General features: G+C 54.4%; 1 protein-coding gene across 3 annotated transcripts; it reads left to right on the top strand.

Moving 5' to 3' along the window:
- The first annotated feature begins 248 nt into the window (after positions 1–248).
- Positions 249–17,723, top strand: SLC22A8 (solute carrier family 22 member 8). 3 transcript variants are annotated; one of them, XM_044259506.1, is made up of 12 exons: positions 249–428; positions 1,139–1,504; positions 10,872–10,975; positions 11,533–11,687; positions 12,356–12,524; positions 14,501–14,624; positions 14,756–14,871; positions 15,804–16,018; positions 16,247–16,441; positions 16,724–16,832; positions 16,985–17,180; positions 17,269–17,365. In XM_044259506.1, the coding sequence occupies exons 2-11, from the start codon at positions 1,169–1,171 to the stop codon at positions 17,130–17,132; spliced, it is 1,671 nt and encodes a 556-aa protein (XP_044115441.1). In that variant the 5' UTR covers positions 249–428; positions 1,139–1,168; the 3' UTR covers positions 17,133–17,180; positions 17,269–17,365. The 3 variants fall into 3 exon arrangements, with proteins under 3 accessions (XP_044115441.1, XP_044115440.1, XP_044115442.1); XM_044259505.1 differs by having other exon boundaries at positions 281–428; positions 16,977–17,180; positions 17,269–17,723; XM_044259507.1 differs by lacking the exon at positions 16,247–16,441 and having other exon boundaries at positions 283–428; positions 16,977–17,180; positions 17,269–17,723.
- Positions 17,724–20,230: the final 2,507 nt, after the last annotated feature.

The raw sequence follows: 20,230 nt of genomic DNA, 5'->3' as shown, positions 1-20,230 counted from the left end.
ACCCCTCTCCGAGCTATCCCACAGACCCTCCGCACAGAGATGACCCAGGGCCCTCAGGACTCAGACCAGACCCCCGCGCAGACTATCCTCAGGCCAGCCTGCCCTAATCACCTACCCCTCAGTCTGGCCGGCACCCCCGCTGGGCTCAGCCACACCACCGGCCAGCCTTTGCTGAGGCAGCCCTTTGAAGACGGCGGGGCTCGGTGTGTCCACAGCGCCCTCCCATGCCAGCACCATTAATACTCAGAAGAAAGTCAAACATTAGCCGGGGGAACTTATGCCTTATATAAGTCCCCCTGGGGGCAGGCACAAAAACAGCTCCTTGGAGCTGAGCTGCCCCAAGTGCAGCAGCTGCTGCCGGACCCTGGGATTCGGCCACATTCCACCGCCGGCCCCAGCGGAAGGAACGGGCCCCTACCAGCTACCAGGTAAGGAGGAACGGGCCCCCCCCCCCCCAAGCCCCGGCCCACGTAGGCCCCTGAGAAGCCCCCAGGGCTTCTGGCCTTGCTTCCTTTCTGCGACTGGCCGAGCCTCTTACACCCTCTGGGACCTGCCTGGGACTCCTTTCACTGCCCCAGTCCGGCGGACCCCGGCCCAGAGGACAGTCGAGAGCCAGAAGGCTTGGGGCTCGGGGAGACTTTTACAGCAGGCGACCTGGGCTCTTCCAAGCCTGTGTCCGCTCAGGGTGAGCAGGGACCTCCCTACCTCCCCCCACCACCCCCATCTGGCCCCTGTTGCCAATCTCCATGGCCAGGGCCCTGGGGTCCCAGCTGTCCTGTGCCACACGTGCACGTGGCCTGTGTGAGCAGCCTCGCGGAGCACAGGTCAACTCACACACCCAGCCACACACCCAAGCTCCCACCGCTGCGCCTTCCACTCCAGCCTCAAGACACACATCACAGCAGACACCCCATGGACACACACACCTGGACACACGCCATACCTGCGGTCCTGTGCCTGGACACACCGCTGGGTATGTGCTCACGTATCCAGTGTGGACACACACACCTGAGCCCCACATCTGTACATGTTTATATGCATGCTGTTCCGTGCACCTGGCCCACTGTCCCACGGGGCTCCCACACCTGTCCGCATCGGCACACCAAACTCAAGTGCATCCTCCCCTCTCCCTCGCCAGGTGCCTTCCGGCAGCCCTTTTTCATCCACCATGGCCTTCTCCGAGCTCATGGACCGAGTGGGCAGCAAGGGCACCTTCCAGTACCTGAACATGGTCTTGCTGGGCCTCCCAGTCCTGGGCCTGGCCAACCACTACCTGCTGCAGATCTTCACAGCGGCTACGCCGCCCCACCACTGTCGCCTGCCCCCCAACGCCTCCGCCGGGCCCTGGGGGCTCCCCAAGGGCCTGGATGGGAAGCCTGAGACGTGCCTCCGTTTCATATATCCGCCCAACACCAGCCTGCCCAACAACACCCAGGGGGCCACAGAGCCATGCCTGGACGGCTGGGTCTATGACCTCCACACCGTGGACTCCATTGTGACCGAGGTACGCACAGAGGGGGCCCTTCTTCCTCCACTCGCTCGGGGACGGGACAACAGTCTGGGCTCTAGTCTCCCTGGGGCTGGGACCGGAGGCCGGGTCGCTGGGCAGGCAGAGAGGAAGGACCTGGGCGCAGATGCCGATGAACCAGAAAGTTCGGTTTCTTCACGTTCAGAGTCGCCGGCCCATTTCTAGGACAAACCCAGTGCTAAGCTCTGAGGATACAGAAGTACACTGTCCTTGCTACCCAGGGTCCTCAGCCCTGCAGGACATCACCCGAGGAAAGGACCCCATAAAGAAATGTAAATTTACAACGTCAGAGTACTTAGGGCTGTGACCTTAGACTAGGGCTGCCTAGGGCTGGACATGAGGGCCGGGGCGGGGGGGGGCGGTGGTGTGAGGATGTGGGGGCGGGCAGTCCCGGGGGGACAGTTCCCTGAAGAAGTGACCCTCAAGCTGAGCTAGTGTCCTTCAAGAGTTCACCGGGCAACAAGGAAAAGGAAGGCAATTGCATCTTGTGTGAAGGTCCCGAGATGGGAGCAGGGCCCAAGGTGGCAGGGTTGCCCGAGCAGACCTCCCAACCGCCCCCTCCCGCCATGAGTTATGCCGGGGTTCACCTCCCATGCGTTCAACCCTTAACTTCTTTCCTGATTCTATGACCTGCCGTCCCAGGAACGACAGAGATACAAAGGTACGTCCGGCCCTCCGCTTTCAGGTGAACTGACAGGCTAGTCAGGAAACCATGGTGCGGGGAGGCGGGGAGAAGAACCAGGAACGGGCATTTGGGGAAGGATCTGCAAACCGCCGGGCACATTTTGGTGCTTTGCAGACGTTGTGATTCTCACCGCGATATCTTGTCGAACGTGATTTTTGCTCCTTTTACAGATCAGAAAGACCAAAACTCAGAGAAGGGAAGTGAGGGTCCAGTATCACACAGCTGGTCGGTTTGGGGACTGGGATTTAAGGCAAACGCCCGCCCCTAAGAGGCACAGAGGGGGATAGGGGTCCACGGCGGTTGGAAGGAGGAAGGAGGAAGGAGGGAGGAACTGCAGGATTCTAGCGGGATTCCCTGGAGGCCTCCCGGAGGGGGCGTGGCATCTGAACCATGAACAGAGAGGCCGCTGTTTTGCCTCATCTGAGAGCAGCATTTCCAACGCTTTGCCCTGCTCCGGTTCTGTGCTAGGCATGCTGTAGGTAAGGGCTCCCGGAATCCCAGGCGGCAGCGCACGGAGCCTCGTTCACAACTTTCCCAAGAATACCTGTGCTTAGGACCTGGCAGAGGTGGGATTTGAACCCAAGACTCTCTAACTTCCTAGTCTGTATAACTGTTTTTCACGTGTTCCGTGAATATTTATTTACACATAAAGCACTTACTACATGCCAGGCCCTGTTCCAAGCACTTGAGAGTTATTAACTTGAGAAATATTCTTCTTTTTTTTTTTTAAGATTTTTATTTATTTATTTGACACAGAGAGATCACAAGTAGGCAGAGAGGCAGGCAGAGAGAGAGAGAGGAGGAAGCACGCTCCCCACGGAGCAGAGAGCCCGATGTGGGGCTCGATCCCAGGACCCCAGGATCATGACCTGAGCCGAAGGCAGAGGTTTTAACCCACTGAGCCACCAGGTGCCCGGAGATATTAACACTTCTAACCTTGCTGACAGCGCTGTAAGATAGTTTGTATTATAAGCTCATTTCTCAGATGGGATGGAAAAGATGAAGCCTAGAGGTTAAGGAGCTCCTTCAAGTTCACGCCACGAGCAAAGGGGCAGATTCAGGATCCTAACACGGGCTTCTGGCCCCAGAGCCATGCTCCGAGCTATGACACCCGCTGACTCTCATAACCCTGGGTCATATTATAGTTGCCTTTTCTCCCCTGGGCCAAGCTCAGTGCCTGAAATGCAGCAAACAAGCACTTACTAAAAACTATATGCCTACTGCTGAGGACAAAGAGTCACAGTCCCCCTGCTCCCTCCTGCCCTCCAGGAACTCAGCTCTAGCAAGCGACAGAGCCACCCCTCGAGGACCCCTGGCCGTGCGTGCAACACGCAAGCTTCCTGGGACAGAGATTTCCAGCTGCTTCCCAGTATCCCCAGCAGCTAGAGCGGATCCTGGCCCAGAGGAGGCAGGGGGGCCCAGGAGGGCCCGTTGGAGTCAGCGACACCGCGCTGGGTGTGACCAGGAGAGAGGACGCAGGCAGGGTGAAGTGGGCAAGCGTGTCCCAGGCCAAAGCAACAGTGTGGGGGGTCAAACGCTTGGTCACAGGAGCAGGATAAGAACAAAGCGGTCAGGATGGCAAGAGACAGGGGAAGGCTAGAGGTGCGAGCTCTGGAGCGTGGAGGCCACCAGACGTGGGGCTGGAGAAGAGGCCGCCCGGCCTAGATGCTAAGGAGAGGGTGTAGCCTCTGTCCCAAGACAGCAGAGAGCCCTCGAAGGGTGTTGAGCAGTAGAGGGGTGTGTTCAGATCCCCTTCCCTCTGACGGCAGGACGGAGAGTGTCTGGTGGAGAGTTCTAGTCTAGGAGTAGGAAGACCGGTTAGCAGTTCACCACAAGGATCCAGGGAAATGAGGACAAGTGGAAGGGACAGTGGGAATAGATACCAGAGAGTTTAGGGAGTCAGAATCCATGGGACTTGGGGACGCAACGGACCTGGAGGTGAGGGGCGGGGAGGGCGTCAAAGATGCCTCAATACTATGAAATTTCCAAATGTATGGGCGACTTGCTGTACAGCTGGCCCCCAGGAAATCAGAGAGGAGGAGTCCCTGTCTGTCCTCTGAAAACACGGAAGCTAGCTGGAGAGACAACAATCAAGCAGGAAGCAGTGACATAACCATCATCGCTATACCTGACTGTGGGCTTTCCCCATGCCTCAGGGCTGGCCTTTATTAACCCCTTCAATCTTCACAACAACCCTGAGGCTGGCACCTTAATTGTCCCATTAGTACAGATGAACAAACAAAGACACAGGCACCACCATCAGTGGTGGAGCTGGGACAGGAAGCAGGGCAGGCAATGGGGCTCCTTAAGGCTGCATAACCCCACCCACAGTCGGTCCCTCTGACCGAGCACCCTGTGGCCCCAGGAGGCTGCTGTTCACAGAGCCCCCTCCCTGGCTGGTGGCTTCCTCCTGGACAGGGAAGGTAGGTCCTCAACCCCTCTCCGCACCCCCCCCCCCGCCTTAAGATGTATTTATTTTGAGAGCATGATTGGGAGGGGCAGAGGGAGAAGGAAAGAGAAACTCAAGCAGAGTCTAGGCTGAGTGCAGTGCCCAACGCAGGGCTGGATCTCACAACCCTGAGATCACAACCTGAACAGAAACCAAGACTCAGACGCTTAACCTAGGGCGCCACCTAGGCGCCCCTCCAAACCATCTTTCGCTTCCCTGCGCCGCCGGGAGCACAGGAAGGGCTCAGCGGATGCTGAATGAAGGCCAAGGCCATGCCTGGCAGAGGCCCTCAGGGGGTCTTGGATCCTGCTGACTGCTGGCAAGTGGCTTCCCCTCCAGGGAGCCTGGCGAAGAACAGAGGTTGCAGGTCTTGTCCTTGGTCAAGCATCCGTTCACGTCTGTGCCAGCCAAGTGCCCAGACACCATTCCAGCCCTTGGGGGGAAGGAAGGGCATCTGCATCCCGACAAACGAAGGGGTTCACCAGTCCTCAGGGTACTGTACCCTCTTCTGGGTCGGCCTGGCTCCCTGGCTCAGCAAGGAGTCCCTGCCCAGCTGGGAAAATGTCCGTGGCCAGACCCAGCGATTTGCTGGTTACCAGCACAGTGATTTTTCTGTTGGCAGCTCCATCTGGGGCAAATCCGTCCTCCACCTACCTGCGGTGGGGCGAGCAGGGTTCAGTTCCCCATGGGGCGGGGGTAAAACCGTGGCCGGGCCTTACCTAGAGGTGGGTCTCTGGAGCGGAGGCAGGGTCTGGATGTGCCAGCCCTGGTGCGGAAGGTGGTAATAAGGGTGTGTGGCACCTGGCACCTGACTCAGTGACCCTAGTTAGCGGAGGCCAGGGGCCACCCCCCTGACCGACCGCGTGTGCTCGTGATCCAGGGTCAAGCAACAGAGTTCACATCCTGACTCTGCCCTGTACTAGGAATCTCATGAGGCCAGAAGTCTCAGTTTGCTCATCCGTAAAACGGAAGAACAGAGCAAGGGTGAGCCCAACAGGAGACCACGCAAGGCCCCTGTGGAGCCTTCAGCTATAATGTCTGTGGCCTCTGTGGCTGTTGCCCTCACTATTATGGTTAATAGAGGTGTCCTGAGATTAGAGGGGTTGTCCCCACCAGAAGAGCAGGGGAACCTCCAGGAAAAGGGGAATCAGCTGTCACAGCACTTCCCAGCTCCCCTGAGCGGCTTAGCCACACTCCACGGCTTTCACCGAGCCCTCCCCTCGTGGAAACAGCAAGCCTGGGTGTGGGTCCCCACTCCACTCTCACAGCCAGTGACTTGGGGCATCAGCCCTCCTCTCCACCTCAGTTCCTGCATCTGTATAACAGGATAACAAGGAACTTCCCTCCCAGAGGAGGAGGCGCAGGTGGGGAGGACTGTTGGCCAGGATGGGAGTGAGCACAGGGCAGGGTCCAGCCAGAGTGGAGGGAGTCTCCCTCCCCCGCTGATCCCCTAAGCCTTCCTGGCAGAGGTGACCACACATTCCTTTCTCTGAGTTCCGCAGAGATAAAGTTGGAATTTTTCAGAAAGAGCTTTACTAGGACATTAAGAGGAAACAAAGGCCTTTCTTTCAAGTCTGGCAAGTGTGGGGAGCATGGATTGTGGGCTCTGGGTTCCCTGGAGGGGAGCTGTGGCCCGCAGCTCCCACACTACTGAACCTCGGTCCTGTGGGTGCCCAGCTCGGTCTGGGGGTCCAAGTGGACCCCTCAGATTCCTCTCTGGGCCTTGAGTTTTCCTGTTCTGTCACCAGTGCCTGTAGGTCTGGCAACATGACGAGAACAAGGACATGATGACAAGCTCAAAGGCAGAGAGGAACACACACGGTGTAACCCGACTAAAACCACAGACCACACGTGGCCCAGCCTGTGCATGGAGTCAAAGTCAAAGGAACATAAACCACACACCCTCGACCCCTTTGAGACTAACCAAGCCTTCAGCCTTCTCAAGCTAACCACACAGAAGCATGCCCCAAATGTCTCTAGGTATCTTCCCTCCCCCAAAGAATTCCAGGATGCCTTTAAAAATCTCTTCAGTTCTCTCTATTTCTGGTTCATTCATGGCCAGACTCTTCCATCCCCAATCCCCTTCCCATCACCACCTACCAAGCCCACAGGTACTTCAAAGCAGGAATCACACAGTGTATCTGTTTCCTAGAATTTCCATATCAAAGTACCACAAACAGGGTGGCTTAAAATAACAGAAATCTATTGTCTCACAGCTCTGGAGACCAGAAGTCCAAAATCAAGGTGTAGGGATGCTCTATCCCAAGGCTCTAGGGAGGATTCCTTTCTTGCCTCTTCTAATTTCTGATGATTGTCCATGAGGCTTGGTGTCCCTTGGCTTATCCAGTCTCTGCTTCCATTGTCCAAGACGTCCTCCCTATGTGTCTGTAACTTCTCTTCTTATAAGAACACCAGTCACAGAGGGTTAAGGGCCCAGACCTACCCCAAGACAGCCTCATCTTCACTAATCATATCTGCCAGAATGCGATTTTCAAATAAGGTCACATGCTGAGGCACTAGGGGTTAGAACTCCAGACTAACTTTTCACGGGACACAATTCAACCCATAGCAGTTACATGTTCCAGATCCGAGCCCCATAGATTTGTGCTGATCTGCAGGGCAACCCTGGCCACAGTTTTATCATCAACTCCGATGAGTTTTATTAACCATGAAATCTCTGGGAACAACTAAGTGTGCATTTGAAACCCAAGATTTTTTTAATGTCTAACCACAAAGCTCTTGTTCTAAGCTTTAAGCCTTCATTTCACCATTTCCCTAGTAGACAGTTTGCCATAGACGTTTTTCCAGCCTGACTGTGATGTTTTTCAGTCCTTCCTGCTGACACGTCATTATACATCCTATGTTTATAGCCTAGACACTCTCCATCCTGACATATGCTCATTGTGGCAAAGCAAAACTCTCCTCCAGGTGGTATCTGGAATGTGGACCATATGACCTCTCATTTCGACATCAGCATATCTTAACCACTAAGGTTCTCCCTCTCTCTGTTCTTCCTGTAGAATGCTCACTCCTTCAATCCCACCAATATTTACTGAATGCCTGCTATGTGCCAGGCACCGTCCTAAGCAAGGGAAGTACGGTTGTGACCAAAACAGACGAAACACCGTACCCTTATCAAGATGACAGTCTTGAGGGAGAAACAAACACACAAAAAGGAACTATGTGGTATAGCTCATGGTACAAATGCTATCGAGAAAATAAAGTGGGGTGGAGTAATGTAGACTGGGAGTTACAATTTTAAATAGGGTGGTCAAGGAGGCTCTCGTTGAGAAGATGATGTTTGCGCAAAGATCTGCGAGAGGTGGAGGAGGAGGAGCAAGTCAAGTGGCTCTCTGAAGGGAGAACTTTCCAGGCAGAGAAAATGCCATATGCCAAGACTCTGAGGTGCCTTAGATGTCCGAGGAACAGCAGGAAGACCAACTCCAGTGGAGTCTTTGGAGGACATGTAGTAGCCAATGAGAGCAGAGAGGGAACAGGGATAAGTCTGCTCATCCTGCAGCAATTTATGGACCATTATAAAGATTCAGGCTTGCTTTAAACATGAGTCAAAACCCATTCTAGGAATGTTGTTTCCTTACATGGCTCAGCTTTCAAGTAGAAACTGGCTCGTGACCATTATTCTAATGCATACCTCACCGCAAGTAGTGTGGTAGAAACCAAGACGCGGCAGATCTAGTCTCAGACCATACAGAAGGGCAACAGCCTTAAACTAATCCAAATGGGCCTGACATTGACCCTCTCAGGATCCAAGCAGAAAGATTTGTTCTTGAGACACTAAATAACATGGAGGTTGTGGGGCGAGGGAATCAAGTTTCCATCTGCAACTTCTGGTGGGATGTATCAGGATAGACTATGCTGCCATAACAAAAGGGTCAATGATAATTCAATGGCTTGCAGGTCATAGACTTGGTTCTCTTTCTCATGCAAGAGTTCTAAGGTGGGAATTTCAGGTCGATGGGTGATTCTACCCCTTAGGGTCATTCAGGGACCCAGACTAACAACAGTTTTGCCATCTTCAACACATGACTTCCTGAGTCGTTCTAGTTGTCACCATTCCCATCAACAGGAAGGGGGGAAACAATCAAGTCCAGATCAACGCTTCTCCCTTAATCAAATGAGATGGAAGTAATAAGCATTTCTTCCACTCCATTGCACTGTCAAGAACATGCCCCCACTCAGAGACTGGGTCACCTGAGAAATGTGCTTACTGTGGAAGGGGTGGGGGTGTGAATGAAACTAGCTGGGTGCTAGGTCTTTACTTCAGATTTTCCTAAAGCAGTTTTCCACAGCATGCCACAATGTACCAGAAGTTTCTCCAGGCACCCTCTGGTGCACTCCTCCTCACACCCCTCACTTCCTCCTTCACCCTTTACCCTCCCACCATTCCACACCCTGCTGCCTCCCTTCTCAGCCAGAAGAGCCCATTGGGTTCGCTGGCCATGTTGGGCTGCCGGGAGACAGCTGACTTGGAGTCTTCGTCCACCCCATCCCCCTCACTTCCAGCAGAGGAATGTGGACAGGGCTCCCCGGGACGTATGGTTTCTCGCCCACACTGTTTCACTCCCAAAACATTCTTGTGAGGCATTTCTACTGAATAAAATTCTCCACTTCATTACACAAGTAGTTCAGGACAGCTAGACAAAGGGTGCGTGTTGGGGATTAGCAGAGATTAGGCCAGACAGGTAGGCAGAGGAGAGAGCATGAGGGCTTTCTAAATCTGTGTTAACAGAGCTTTCTCCTTACCCAAAGGGCAGGAGGAAGCCAGGGAGTCCTTTAGGCAAGACAGGAACCTGACCTGAGAGAGGTTTTAGGAAGCCATTCAGGTTAGCAGGGGAAGCAAGGACAGGAGGAACTGAAATCGAAGGCTGGGAGACCTGTCCGAAGATCGCCACAGTGATCATCAGCAGGCCTCAATCTCTTTATCTATAGAATGGGGATGATGACGGTAGCCATGCCCCATCATGAGGTTGTTGTGCGAACTGAAGAAGTTAAAGCTTGGGGAGTGTTTCCTTACAGCAGTGCCTGGTGCATTGTAAGCCCTCCATAAAAATCGGCCATTATTATTAATCTTGCACTAAGAGAGTAGTAGAGATAGAAGAATCCAGATTCCAGAAATATTCAAAAGTTAGAAACTGGAGGATGGCGTGGGGATGCACTGGAGAAGATGAGGCAAAGGACAGGCTCCCATCCCGCGAACAGTGGGTGACAAGTCTTATTGACTCTGAGGTGACCGTGAGACATCATCGAGGTAGAATTTTCAAGAAGGCAGCTGAACTGACTGTTCTCAAGGCCAGAAGAGAGGTTGGGCTGAAGATACAGGTTGGAGTCTTCCTCATAAAATAGACACTGAAGCCATAGGAGCAGGTGATGCTCCACTCAGGAAAATGGATAAAAAGAGAGAAAGATCCAGAAAGAGCCTTAGGGAATCTCTAAGAGAGAAAGGAGCCCATGGAGGAAGAGGAGGAGTGGTAAATAGGGAGAGAAAGACCAGAGGGAGGGAGAGGTCAACATCAGCAACGTCAGGGGCTGCCGAAAGTCAGGGCAGGCCAGGCTACAGTGCGCTTAGTGAAAAAGACATCACGGGCGACTCTGGTGAGCACAGTGTCAGTGGAGTGGTCGGGGCGGACTGGACCAATGAGCAGAAGATGAGGCCAGGCTGAGAGCAAGTATAGCTTCTCTTTCAAAAGATTCAGCTTTGAAGGGAAGGGAGAACCGAAAGCGAATGTGGACCTGAAGGAGAGATCTCAGAGACGCAGACAGATGTGGGATGGAGCCAGGTGTCAGCCACAGAGCCGTGTCCGCATGGAGGAGAGGGAGAGAGCTAGGCTGCAGGCCGGCCCTGACCTTGCAGCATGGGGTGCAGGCGAGCTGGGAGGGGACGAGGGCAGGAGTTGAGAACATACCTGGAAGTGACAGCTAAGCAGACTCTACAAGCCCCTGACGGGCCACATACACTGGAGAGGAACTGTCATTGCACCCCAGGGGTCAGGGACCCAAAGAGCCACAGGCAGACCCAAGGAGCCCCGGGCTGGGCTGAATGCAGAGCTGGCGCCTGGGAGTGGGGTCCAGGTTCGGGGAAGTCTGGTGAGGACGCCAGGAGCAGGCCGGCACCGTGGGGCTCCGGCAGAGCTTGGCTGGGAGGGCCGGTCTGGACCGAGCCAGGCTGGCACGACCTTTCTCCTATGCAGTGGGACTTGGTGTGTGACTCCAGAAGAATGAAAGAGGTGGCCCAGTCTGTCTTCATGGCGGGGACACTGATTGGGGGGATCGTGCTGGGAGACCTGTCAGACAGGTGAGACACGGGGGTCTCTGGAGGGGAGGCGGCACAACCTACGGGGACATCCCACCTCACTCTGACCGCCTATGCACTGCCCCCAAAGAGGCAAAGAACTGGGGGAAGCAGGAAGGACCGTCCCTGGTCTGTGGCCTTGGGCATGTCCCAATCCTGCTAGGGTGCAGCCTTCCCTCTGCCCCAAAGCCCTCACAACCGGAGTCTTCCCACCTCCTCAGACCCTGGGGGAAAGCCTCGAGGTTTTCCGATACGGTATAGAGGCTGTGTGGCCGTGGAGGCGGGTGCGTGGACTCTTTGGAGATGGGAAGTCCCTTGACCTCTGCTCAGGCCACTGAGCTGGGGCGGGGAGGCGATCACTCATTAACTTGAAACTGTAACTGCCAACCTTCAACAAAATAGCAATTACCAGTCAGGCTCTGTCTAAAGAGGGGATTACATGCCCTGCCCAGCCCTTGGGGAGGTGGGGGGGGTCCTACCCTTTGCCCTGAGACCTGCGGAGTCACGTCTCACCTAGCTCACCGTGGCTAACGCGGTCCTTCCTCTCATCTGAGCTCCAGGTTTGGCCGGAAGCCCATCCTGACCTGTAGCTACCTGCTGCTGGCGGCCAGCGGTTCCGGCGCGGCCTTCAGCCCCAACCTCTCCATCTACACCATCTTCCGCTTCCTGAGCGGCTGGAGTATCTCGGGCATTGTCCTGAGTACCACCATCTTGAGTAAGCCACAGGGGGAAGGAACAAGGGAGCAGGAGTCGGGGGACCCCAGCCTGAAGCCAAGGGCCTGGCTCAACACAGGTTCGCTGTGACCTTGGTCGCCTAAGGTGCTCAGGATCTCAGAGGCTCCCTCTGAGCATAAGGACAGCATCAATCCACAACGAGGACCCCACCCCACCCCCCCCGGGGCAGACACTCTTGGGGGAACACCATCCCATTCCATCCACACACACAAGGAGGCCACACTGTTGTCCTGATTTTACAGATAAGGACGTTGAAGCAAAAGGAGGGAAGTCATTTGCCTCTAGAGAGACACTCGAGAGTGTGGGCTTGGAGGTGGTGGGGGGGTGCCTGGCTGGCTCAGTGGATAGAGCATGTGACTCGATTTCAGGGTTGTGAGTTCGAGCCCCATGTTGGGCATAGAGATTACTTTAAAATAATTTAAAAAAAAAAAAAAAAGAGTGTGGGCTTGGAAGTCAGACAGACCTAAGTTTGAGTCCTACTTTCTTGAGCCTTAGTCACAGCATCTGTAAAATGGGGGCGATGAAGCCTTAGGATCAAAGTCAGGTCAAGCAGCTGATGGGAAGGTGGGCAGGAGCTGGTGCCCCTCCACCGGGAGGTGGCCCAGGGCCCAACACAATCTTAACCTGGTCCTTGGGCTCCTCCTGCAGATGTCGAGTGCGTCTCCATCCAGATGCGGGCCATCATGTCAACTTTAATGGGTTACTTCTATACCTGTGGCCAGTTCATTCTGCCTGGCCTGGCCTATGCCATCCCCCAGTGGCGCTGGCTACAGTTAACCGTGTCCATTCCCTTCTTCGTCTTCTTCCTGTTGTCCTGGTATGTGGCCCTCTCCTCTACCTCTCCCTCCTTAACGCCCGTGGGGGCCAAACAGGGGGAGACCGTGTCTGACTAGGCTGGCGGACTCTCTCCCAGGACACCTCTGTCCCAGATTTGGGAAGGGCAATCCAGGGAGGAGGAATTAATCCACAAAGGTGTGCGGCAGGACCAGGTGTCTGGGCGGCACTCAGTGGACGAAGGGGCCAAGTTGAGAGGCACAGGGCCAGGCTGTGGACAGAATAGAAAGCCAAGGAGCCTCGGCTTCATGTGGAGGGAGAGAGAATGAACGTGTCTGTGGTGTCGAAAGGCCTGACCCAGCTTCTGTTTGTGACCCAAGGACGCGCCCAAGTGGGTGGAGATTAAAGGAGACACATGACCGTGTGGGCAGGAGGAGCCTCCGGAGCAAGTCTGAGAGGCATTTTGAAGGACAAATCCACAGGATTTGGGGACTTCTAGATTTGAGGTAGAAAGGAGAGGAAAGCCCAAACTGGGGAAATGGGAGAATCGAAGTATCTGGGACCAAAGACCCCAAATAGGTCAAGGGCTCACTATCATCACATCGAAGCTAAGGACGCGTTGAAAACAGGAACAGAAACTCCAAAGTGTAACTTGTTTTCTGTTTTTTAAGTAGGCTCCATGCTGGGCATGGAGCCTGGTGTGGAGCTTGAACTCAGGATCCTGAGATCAAGATACGAGCTGGGATCCAGGGTCGGATGCTTAACTGACACAGAGTGACACTTTACTGAGCACTTTCTGTGTGCAAGGCCCCGTTCTAGGAGTCCCCTTAAGTCATCCGGATCCTCATGGCATCTCTGTGTGAAGGAGGCATCACTGTCCCACTTGACAGTTGAGGGAACAGAGGCTCAGAGAAGTGAAACCATCCCCCAGGGTTACACAAAGAGACATAGAAGAGGGACAGACCTCCATCTGAAAATGAGAGTAGAATCTTATAGAAGGGGATGGACAGGTGCTCCAAGGGTCCAGGGTAGAGCCCGGGAATGTTCACAGCCTGGGATGAGAGAAGACAAGGAGCAAAGAGCAGCAGAGCGTCAGCAGGGAACAGTCGAGAGCTCAGGCCCCTCCCTTCTCCCTGGGACTTGGGACAAGCCTCACCCACTCTGAGCCCCGAGATCTTCCTAGGCAAAATGAAGATAGTAACGCCCGTCATCCAGGGTCATGGGGGCCTGGTCCACAGGAAGGCTCACTGATGGGGAGCCACTGTTCCTCTTGTTGGGGAGAGGAGGACGGAGTCTGGTCCTTGGTGCCTATGGTGGCCACAGCCACAGCTGACTCCCCTCAGACAGGGCTTTTTAAAATATCATTCCTTCTTCCCCACGCCTCCTTCTCCTCTATTTCTCTTTGCCTAGTGACACTCAGGGTCTGCTCAGGGCAAACCAAGCCCAGAAGTACAGCCTAGAGGTGGGGAAAGTGAGGTCGGCTTCCCGCTCGCCGATCCCAGGATCTCGTGCTGTGTTCCTACTCCAAGAGAATTGGTCCTCTGCCTCAAACCCGTCCTCTAGGCCATAACCCTAACCTGAGCCACCTTCTCAAGCTGCCCCAGGACCGAAGCCTTGCCCCTTCTTCGCCCTGGGAGGTGGCCCAAGAAGGGCTGGGGAGGAGGATATACAGGATCGTCCAGCTGTCTAGCCTTGAACATGCCGTCCCTTCCCAGGATCCACCTGCCTTGGCCCAGGACCAAGGCTCCTAGCTAAGGAAGATACCCAACGATAACAAGTAGCCCAGGTAGGGGGCAGAGGAAAGGCTCTTCTGGAAGGGGAAGAAGAGAATGCTAGAATTTGTGCTGGCAGCAGGCAGCCCAGGTGCAAAGCTTGGCCAAGTTTAAATTCCATGAAATCTGCAGTAAAACAGCTTGGGTTTCTGGACCTCCTGCTCTGGGCCCTGTTGGTGTTTTTCTGGCCCCACCAAAAAAGCTCTGGTGTCGGGGGGAGTCACTGTGACTTGGTTCTGGCACCCAGGTGGATACCAGAGTCTGTACGCTGGGTGGTCCTGTCTGGAAAATTCTCAAAGGCTCTGAAAATACTCCGGTGGATGGCTGCCCTCAATGGCAAGAAGGAAGAAGGAGAAAAACTCAGCGTGGAGGTAGGAGCCAAGAGGGATTATAGTCTGAACCAGGAACCCTCCTCTTGCCTCTGTTTCCCTGATTCCAAGCCAACATCACATCAAATGTCAGCCAATCACTAATGGCACCCCTCTCTTTCCTCTGCCCCAAGGATCTCAAATTCAGCATGCAGAAGGAGATATCCTTGGCCAAGGCCAAGTACAGCATGGCTGACCTCTTCCGGACACCCAACCTGCGCCGTGTGACCTTCTGTCTTTCTCTGGTCTGGTAACGCACCACCCCTTGTTGTTCACACCCGCGCATCTCTGCCAAATAGGAGCGATGAACAAGGCTTCCAGCAGGTTCTCCAAAGGGGAAGGCCTAGGATACTTGCAAGAGGAGTCAAGAGATCCCCTCCCTGGGCTGCCACAGCCCAGCCCCAACCCTGGAAATAAATCTCCTGTGTCCCAGCCACACACCTAGTCCCGACCATCAGCGTCTGCGTCCCCATCAGGTCATGCCCACCCCACCCACAAGGCAAATACTCCAAACCCCTTCCCCACTCACAGCTCCCATCCCTGCTATGGCCATTGCCCCATTCTCTGCCTTTCCACCACCACCCCCACTGGCCCAGCTCTGCCCTCTGGGACCACACGGAGCAAGGCTGGCCCTCACGGCCTGAAGACAGAAATTACGCTTCTCCAAGTCATCTCTTCCATCTGACATTCTACAGCTCCTGCAAAGCCCTCTCCATGACCTGGTTCAGAGACCCTCCTTTATCTCCACATGAATAGGGTCCATATGTCCAGGGACTTCAAAAGAGATCCCACAATTCTGAGAGAGAAAGAGGAAGCATCTGACCCAGGCACACAGCTTGACTCTCACCTCTCCCATTCTAGATGTTCAATTATTACACAACCAAGAGGGACCATTTCCTACCTCCTTTGGTCTCCCAGAGTCTCGCCAGTCCTGATATTCTCTAGAGTCAATTATGTGGATCTTTGCCACCACACCCTAGACCGTGCCCTTGTCAGACATAACGAATCCATCCCAGCACTGAGCCCTGCACAATCTCAGAGAGCTCTCTGAGCAGCCTGTACCGATCAGCTGCGGTTGGGATAAGAAATGAAACTGTTCATCTTCCCGATGACCCCATGACCAGCGTAGGGAGAGACCCCAGTCCGGCGGCAGGCACCAACTAATCACTCTCTTCCCCTTAGGTTTTCCACTGGTTTTGGCTACTACAGTCTGGCTATGAGTGTGGAAGATTTTGGAGTCAACCTCTACGTCCTCCAGCTCATCTTTGGTGGGGTCGACATCCCGGCCAAGTTCATCGCCGTCCTCTCCATGAACCATCTGGGCCGACACATCACCCAGGCGGGTGCTCTACTCCTGGCAGGAGGGGCCATCCTGGCTATCACCTTTGTGCCCTCAGGTGAGAAGCCAGGACTAAGCCAGAGCCCTCTGAAAGCAGCCCAACGTGTCCGTGGGCAACACAGGCTGCCGCCGACTGGGAAGTGGGCTGCCTGGGATCTGAATTCTGCTGGCTCTGCCCCTAATTCTCTGTGTTACCTTGAGCAGGTCCCTGAAACTCTCTAGGGCTCACGTTTCTCATCTAGAAAATGACTCATTTGGGCTAGATGATACCAAAGCTCTTTTCCAGATCTGACCCAGCCTGGGCAAAGTATGGTGGTGTCTGGCCAGTGTGAGGGATCGCTCTGGGATGGAGCATGGCCTGCTGACATCGCTAAGCGGAAGGCGAGCTGGCATGGGAAAACCACGGAGCTCAGCACTCAGGGAAGACCCCACAACCTACTCCCACCACGACCTTGGAAAAGCCACGTTTATATAGACGTTTGTGTGTTGATACACCCATATCCTCCCAAAGGAACGTGAGCTATTTTAGGACCAGCATATATACAACAAAATATGGGAGAAGGAAATCAGAGCCAGGGGAAAACACGAATGCAGCAGGACAGCCCGCAAAGCACTAGAAACAGCAGAGGGGCTCTTACTCAAATTTAAATTAGATCTGAGCTTTCCAGCAGCCAAAGCAAAAAGGGAGACAAAGTCCACCGAGGAGGGAAAGCACTCAGGTGCTTCTGAGGCAAAGACCCATCGCTTTTTCTTCCCTCCGTAGACTTGCCAACGCTGAGGACAGTCCTGGCTGTGTTTGGGAAGGGCTGCCTGTCCAGCTCCTTCAGCTGCCTCTTCCTCTACACAACCGAGCTATACCCCACGGTCATCCGGTAGGTGCTAGGCTTGGGGCTGACCCAGCCAAAGGATACGGGGTCAGGTGGGATTGTGGCATCCTCCTGCCCCTGCCCAGGGGTCCCGCAGCTGTCCTTTAAGACCCACACAGGCTGCCAATCCGTGCCCTGGATTCTCCCAAGGCAAACAGGTATGGGCGTAAGCAACATGTGGACCCGTGTGGGAAGCATGTCGGCCCCACTGGTGAAAATCACGGGGGAGTTACAGCCCTTCATCCCCAGTGTTATATTTGGGACCGTCACCCTCCTTGGAGGCAGTGCCGCCTACTTCCTGCCTGAGACCCTCAATCGGCCCTTGCCAGAGACTATTGAAGACGTGGAAAACTGGTCAGTCCCTTGCCTCTGGTCCCACTGGAACTCCTCACTGGGGAAGAAGATCCAGACCGGGAGCTTTTCCTGAGCTCTCTTTCTCTAGGTCCTGGCAGGCAAAGAAACCAAAGCAGGAACCAGAAGCAGAGAAAGCATCCCAGAAGATCCCTCTGCAGCCTTGTGGACGGGGCCGGGACCCCAGCTGAAGACAGCAGAGCCCTCCTTTCCCTGCCCTTCCGAAACGAATCCTAGCCAGGTCTTCGCCTGCCTCTGGGCTCTGGGGGCACCTTGGGAGGCCCTGTGCAGGTCCATGCTCCAGCCCAAAGGTTTGACCACAGACCCTTCCCGTTCCCCACCCTTGTCCTCATCCTCCCTCAGCTGAGGCCATGTCATTCTTCTGTCCAGCCCTTCCCCACAGGCCACCTTCCCCCACTGACCCAGCCCCCTTCCCCTGAAGTCCCCTTCAGCTCCCTGGCTCAATCTTAAACAAAGATAGCTTCCCTTTCTTGCTCCCCACCCCTTCCTTCAATGGAAACGTTCAATAAATGGCAATGAACTCAGGCCACCGTGCTCAGGAGTGGGGGAAGCAGGGAGAAGGGGGCTGGCCGCCACACAGACACATGCAATGTATAACCATCCACTGGGACTTAGGTGTCACATGCAGGGTTGGGCACACGGGTACGGAGAGGCTGGGCTGATGGGAACCCGTGTGCACATGTACAAGCGCACAGAGCTGTGTATACAGCTGGTCTGCTCAGGTTGCGACAAGCCACAGGCAGACCACATAAACAACAAACACTTCTTTCTCCCAGTTCTGAACACTGGGAAGTTCAAGATCGAGGCGCTAGCAGACTCAGTCTCTGGTGGGAGCCCTCCTCCTGCCGTGCAGACGCCCACCTTCTTATTGTGTCCTCACTTGGCGGGGACAGTGAGAGAGAAGCAAGGTTTCTGCTGTCTCTTCTTCTGAGAACACTAGTCCCATCATGATGCCCTCCCCCATGACCTCCTCTATCCCCAGTTACCTTCCGAAGACCCCACGTCCAATTACCATCACACTGGAGGCTGGAGCATCAACATACAAATTTGAGCAAGCACGCAATATTGTCCATAGCAAGTCCTGTGCTTGGAAGTACCCTGTGGGCAAGTACGTGTCCCAGCATGCGTGTGAGCAGAAGACAAGACAAGCCCAGAGCCGCTGCAGGCAGAAGCCAGCACTGCTCCAGTCCCAATCCAATCCATCTGCTTGCCCCAGGTCTCTGATCCATGGCCCAGACCCAGGCCCCTGGACAGCTCTGTGTCGTGTGTACATGTGAACAACATAGCCATAACCAAGGGCCACCATTGTCAACTCTATGTTCCTTGAGTTCCCTCCAGTCCCAGCAGGAAGTCAGTCCTCCCACTGGGGCTCTGCACCCAGTCCAAAGGAAATCGCCTTTGGATGTTTTTCCCCTCAGGTCTCCTCCACCCATTCACTCTCTCCTGGCTCATTTCTCAGCATACGTCAAATGAGCTCCTGCATCTCCTGTCTTAACAAAAACGAACCAAACAAACCAGCCCCCCTTGGAACCGTATCTCTCCGCAGGGGCCACACCATCTTAAAATTTCTCCCCTTCACAACTAAACTTTATGAAGGAGTTGGATGCTTCTCACCAGGTTAGTTGTACCTTCTAACCTAGTACATCTTCAAACTGCTCTCCAGCGTCCCCCCCTTCACCGAGACAGCTGTGGCTTTTGTCACTCAGTGCCCCCAGGGCTGAGCTGAACCCAAAGGGCATTTTCATCCTGCCTGTTACTTGGCCTCTCAACAGACTTGGGTCCCCTGGTTTCTGAGATACGGTGTGGGGGGGCAGCGGGGGGCGGTGGGGAAGGGCCGGCAGCAGAGGGGGTGGCGTGTGCAGCTCCCTCCCATACTGTGGCTGCTCCTTCAGACTCTCCTGGAGGGTTTCCTGCAAATGCTACAAAATGTAATTTCGCCCATCCTGCCCCTACCCCTTCCTCAAAGGTCAACACCCCCAGAACCTGCCAACTGAACTGTTCCATGACCTCCACCTCTGGTCATGACTGTCTGGACCAGGCGCCCCTCCTGAACCTGGCCTCATTCATCACGTGTTCCCTCCTGGGCTGGGAGTCTGAGTCACAGAGGTTCTAGTCCCTGCCGTGGTCCTTGTCCTAGGAAGGAGGGTTAGCATGAGGGTGGGCTGACCCAGATGCCAGTGGGTCAGAGAAAGCCGGCTGCCGAGAAAGAACAAAGCGAAGGGCACTGAGAAAAGGAGAACCACAGACACAAGGGCCCAGATAAAAAGACTCGGTGAGACTATTCACATTGATTTTTTTTAAAGATTTTATTTATTTATTCATATGAGACAGAGAAAGGCAGAAAGAGCACAGGAAGGGGGAGTGGGAGACAGAGAAACAGGCTCCCCACTGAGCTGGGAGCCGGACGTGGGGCTCAATCCCAGGACCTGGAGATCATGACCTGAGCCTAAGGCAGACGCTTAACCATCTGAGCCACCCAGGCGCCCCTCACAGTGATTCCTAACGGAGTCCAGGCCCCAGGTCCTCCTCGGCCCTGGATATACTGAGCTCGAGAAAATATCCTGAATTCTCTGAATAGCTTTTGTTTTGTTTAAGCTAAACTCAAATGTTTCCAAACCAAACAATTCCAAAAGCAGCTCCTCTCCTTCTATCATCTCCTAAACACTGATGTTCCCCAGAATTCTTTCCTAAGACCCCTTCCTCCGCCATCCCTTGCCAGGGATGTCCGGTGGAAATGGAATGCAAGCCACTTATGTGATTTGAAGTTCCTAGTAGCTCGTTCTTAAAAAGAGGTAAAATTAATTTTAAGTGTGTGTATATATGATAATAATAATATATTTTATTTAGCCCCAGATATCCACATATTACCATTTCAACATGTAATCAATATAAAAGTTATCAATAAAGGTATTTTACAGCTTTCAGTTCATAGTAAGTCTTCAGAGTCTGGGGTGCGTTTTACCCTATTAGCACATCTCCGTTGGGACTGGCTGAGCTCAAGCCCTCAGCAGCAGGTCACGGCCACCAATCAG

This window comes from Neovison vison, chromosome 7 (genome assembly GCF_020171115.1).
Source record: "Neovison vison isolate M4711 chromosome 7, ASM_NN_V1, whole genome shotgun sequence".
Lineage (NCBI taxonomy): Eukaryota > Metazoa > Chordata > Mammalia > Carnivora > Mustelidae > Neogale > Neogale vison.
This window is presented reverse-complemented; position numbering and strand designations above follow the sequence as displayed.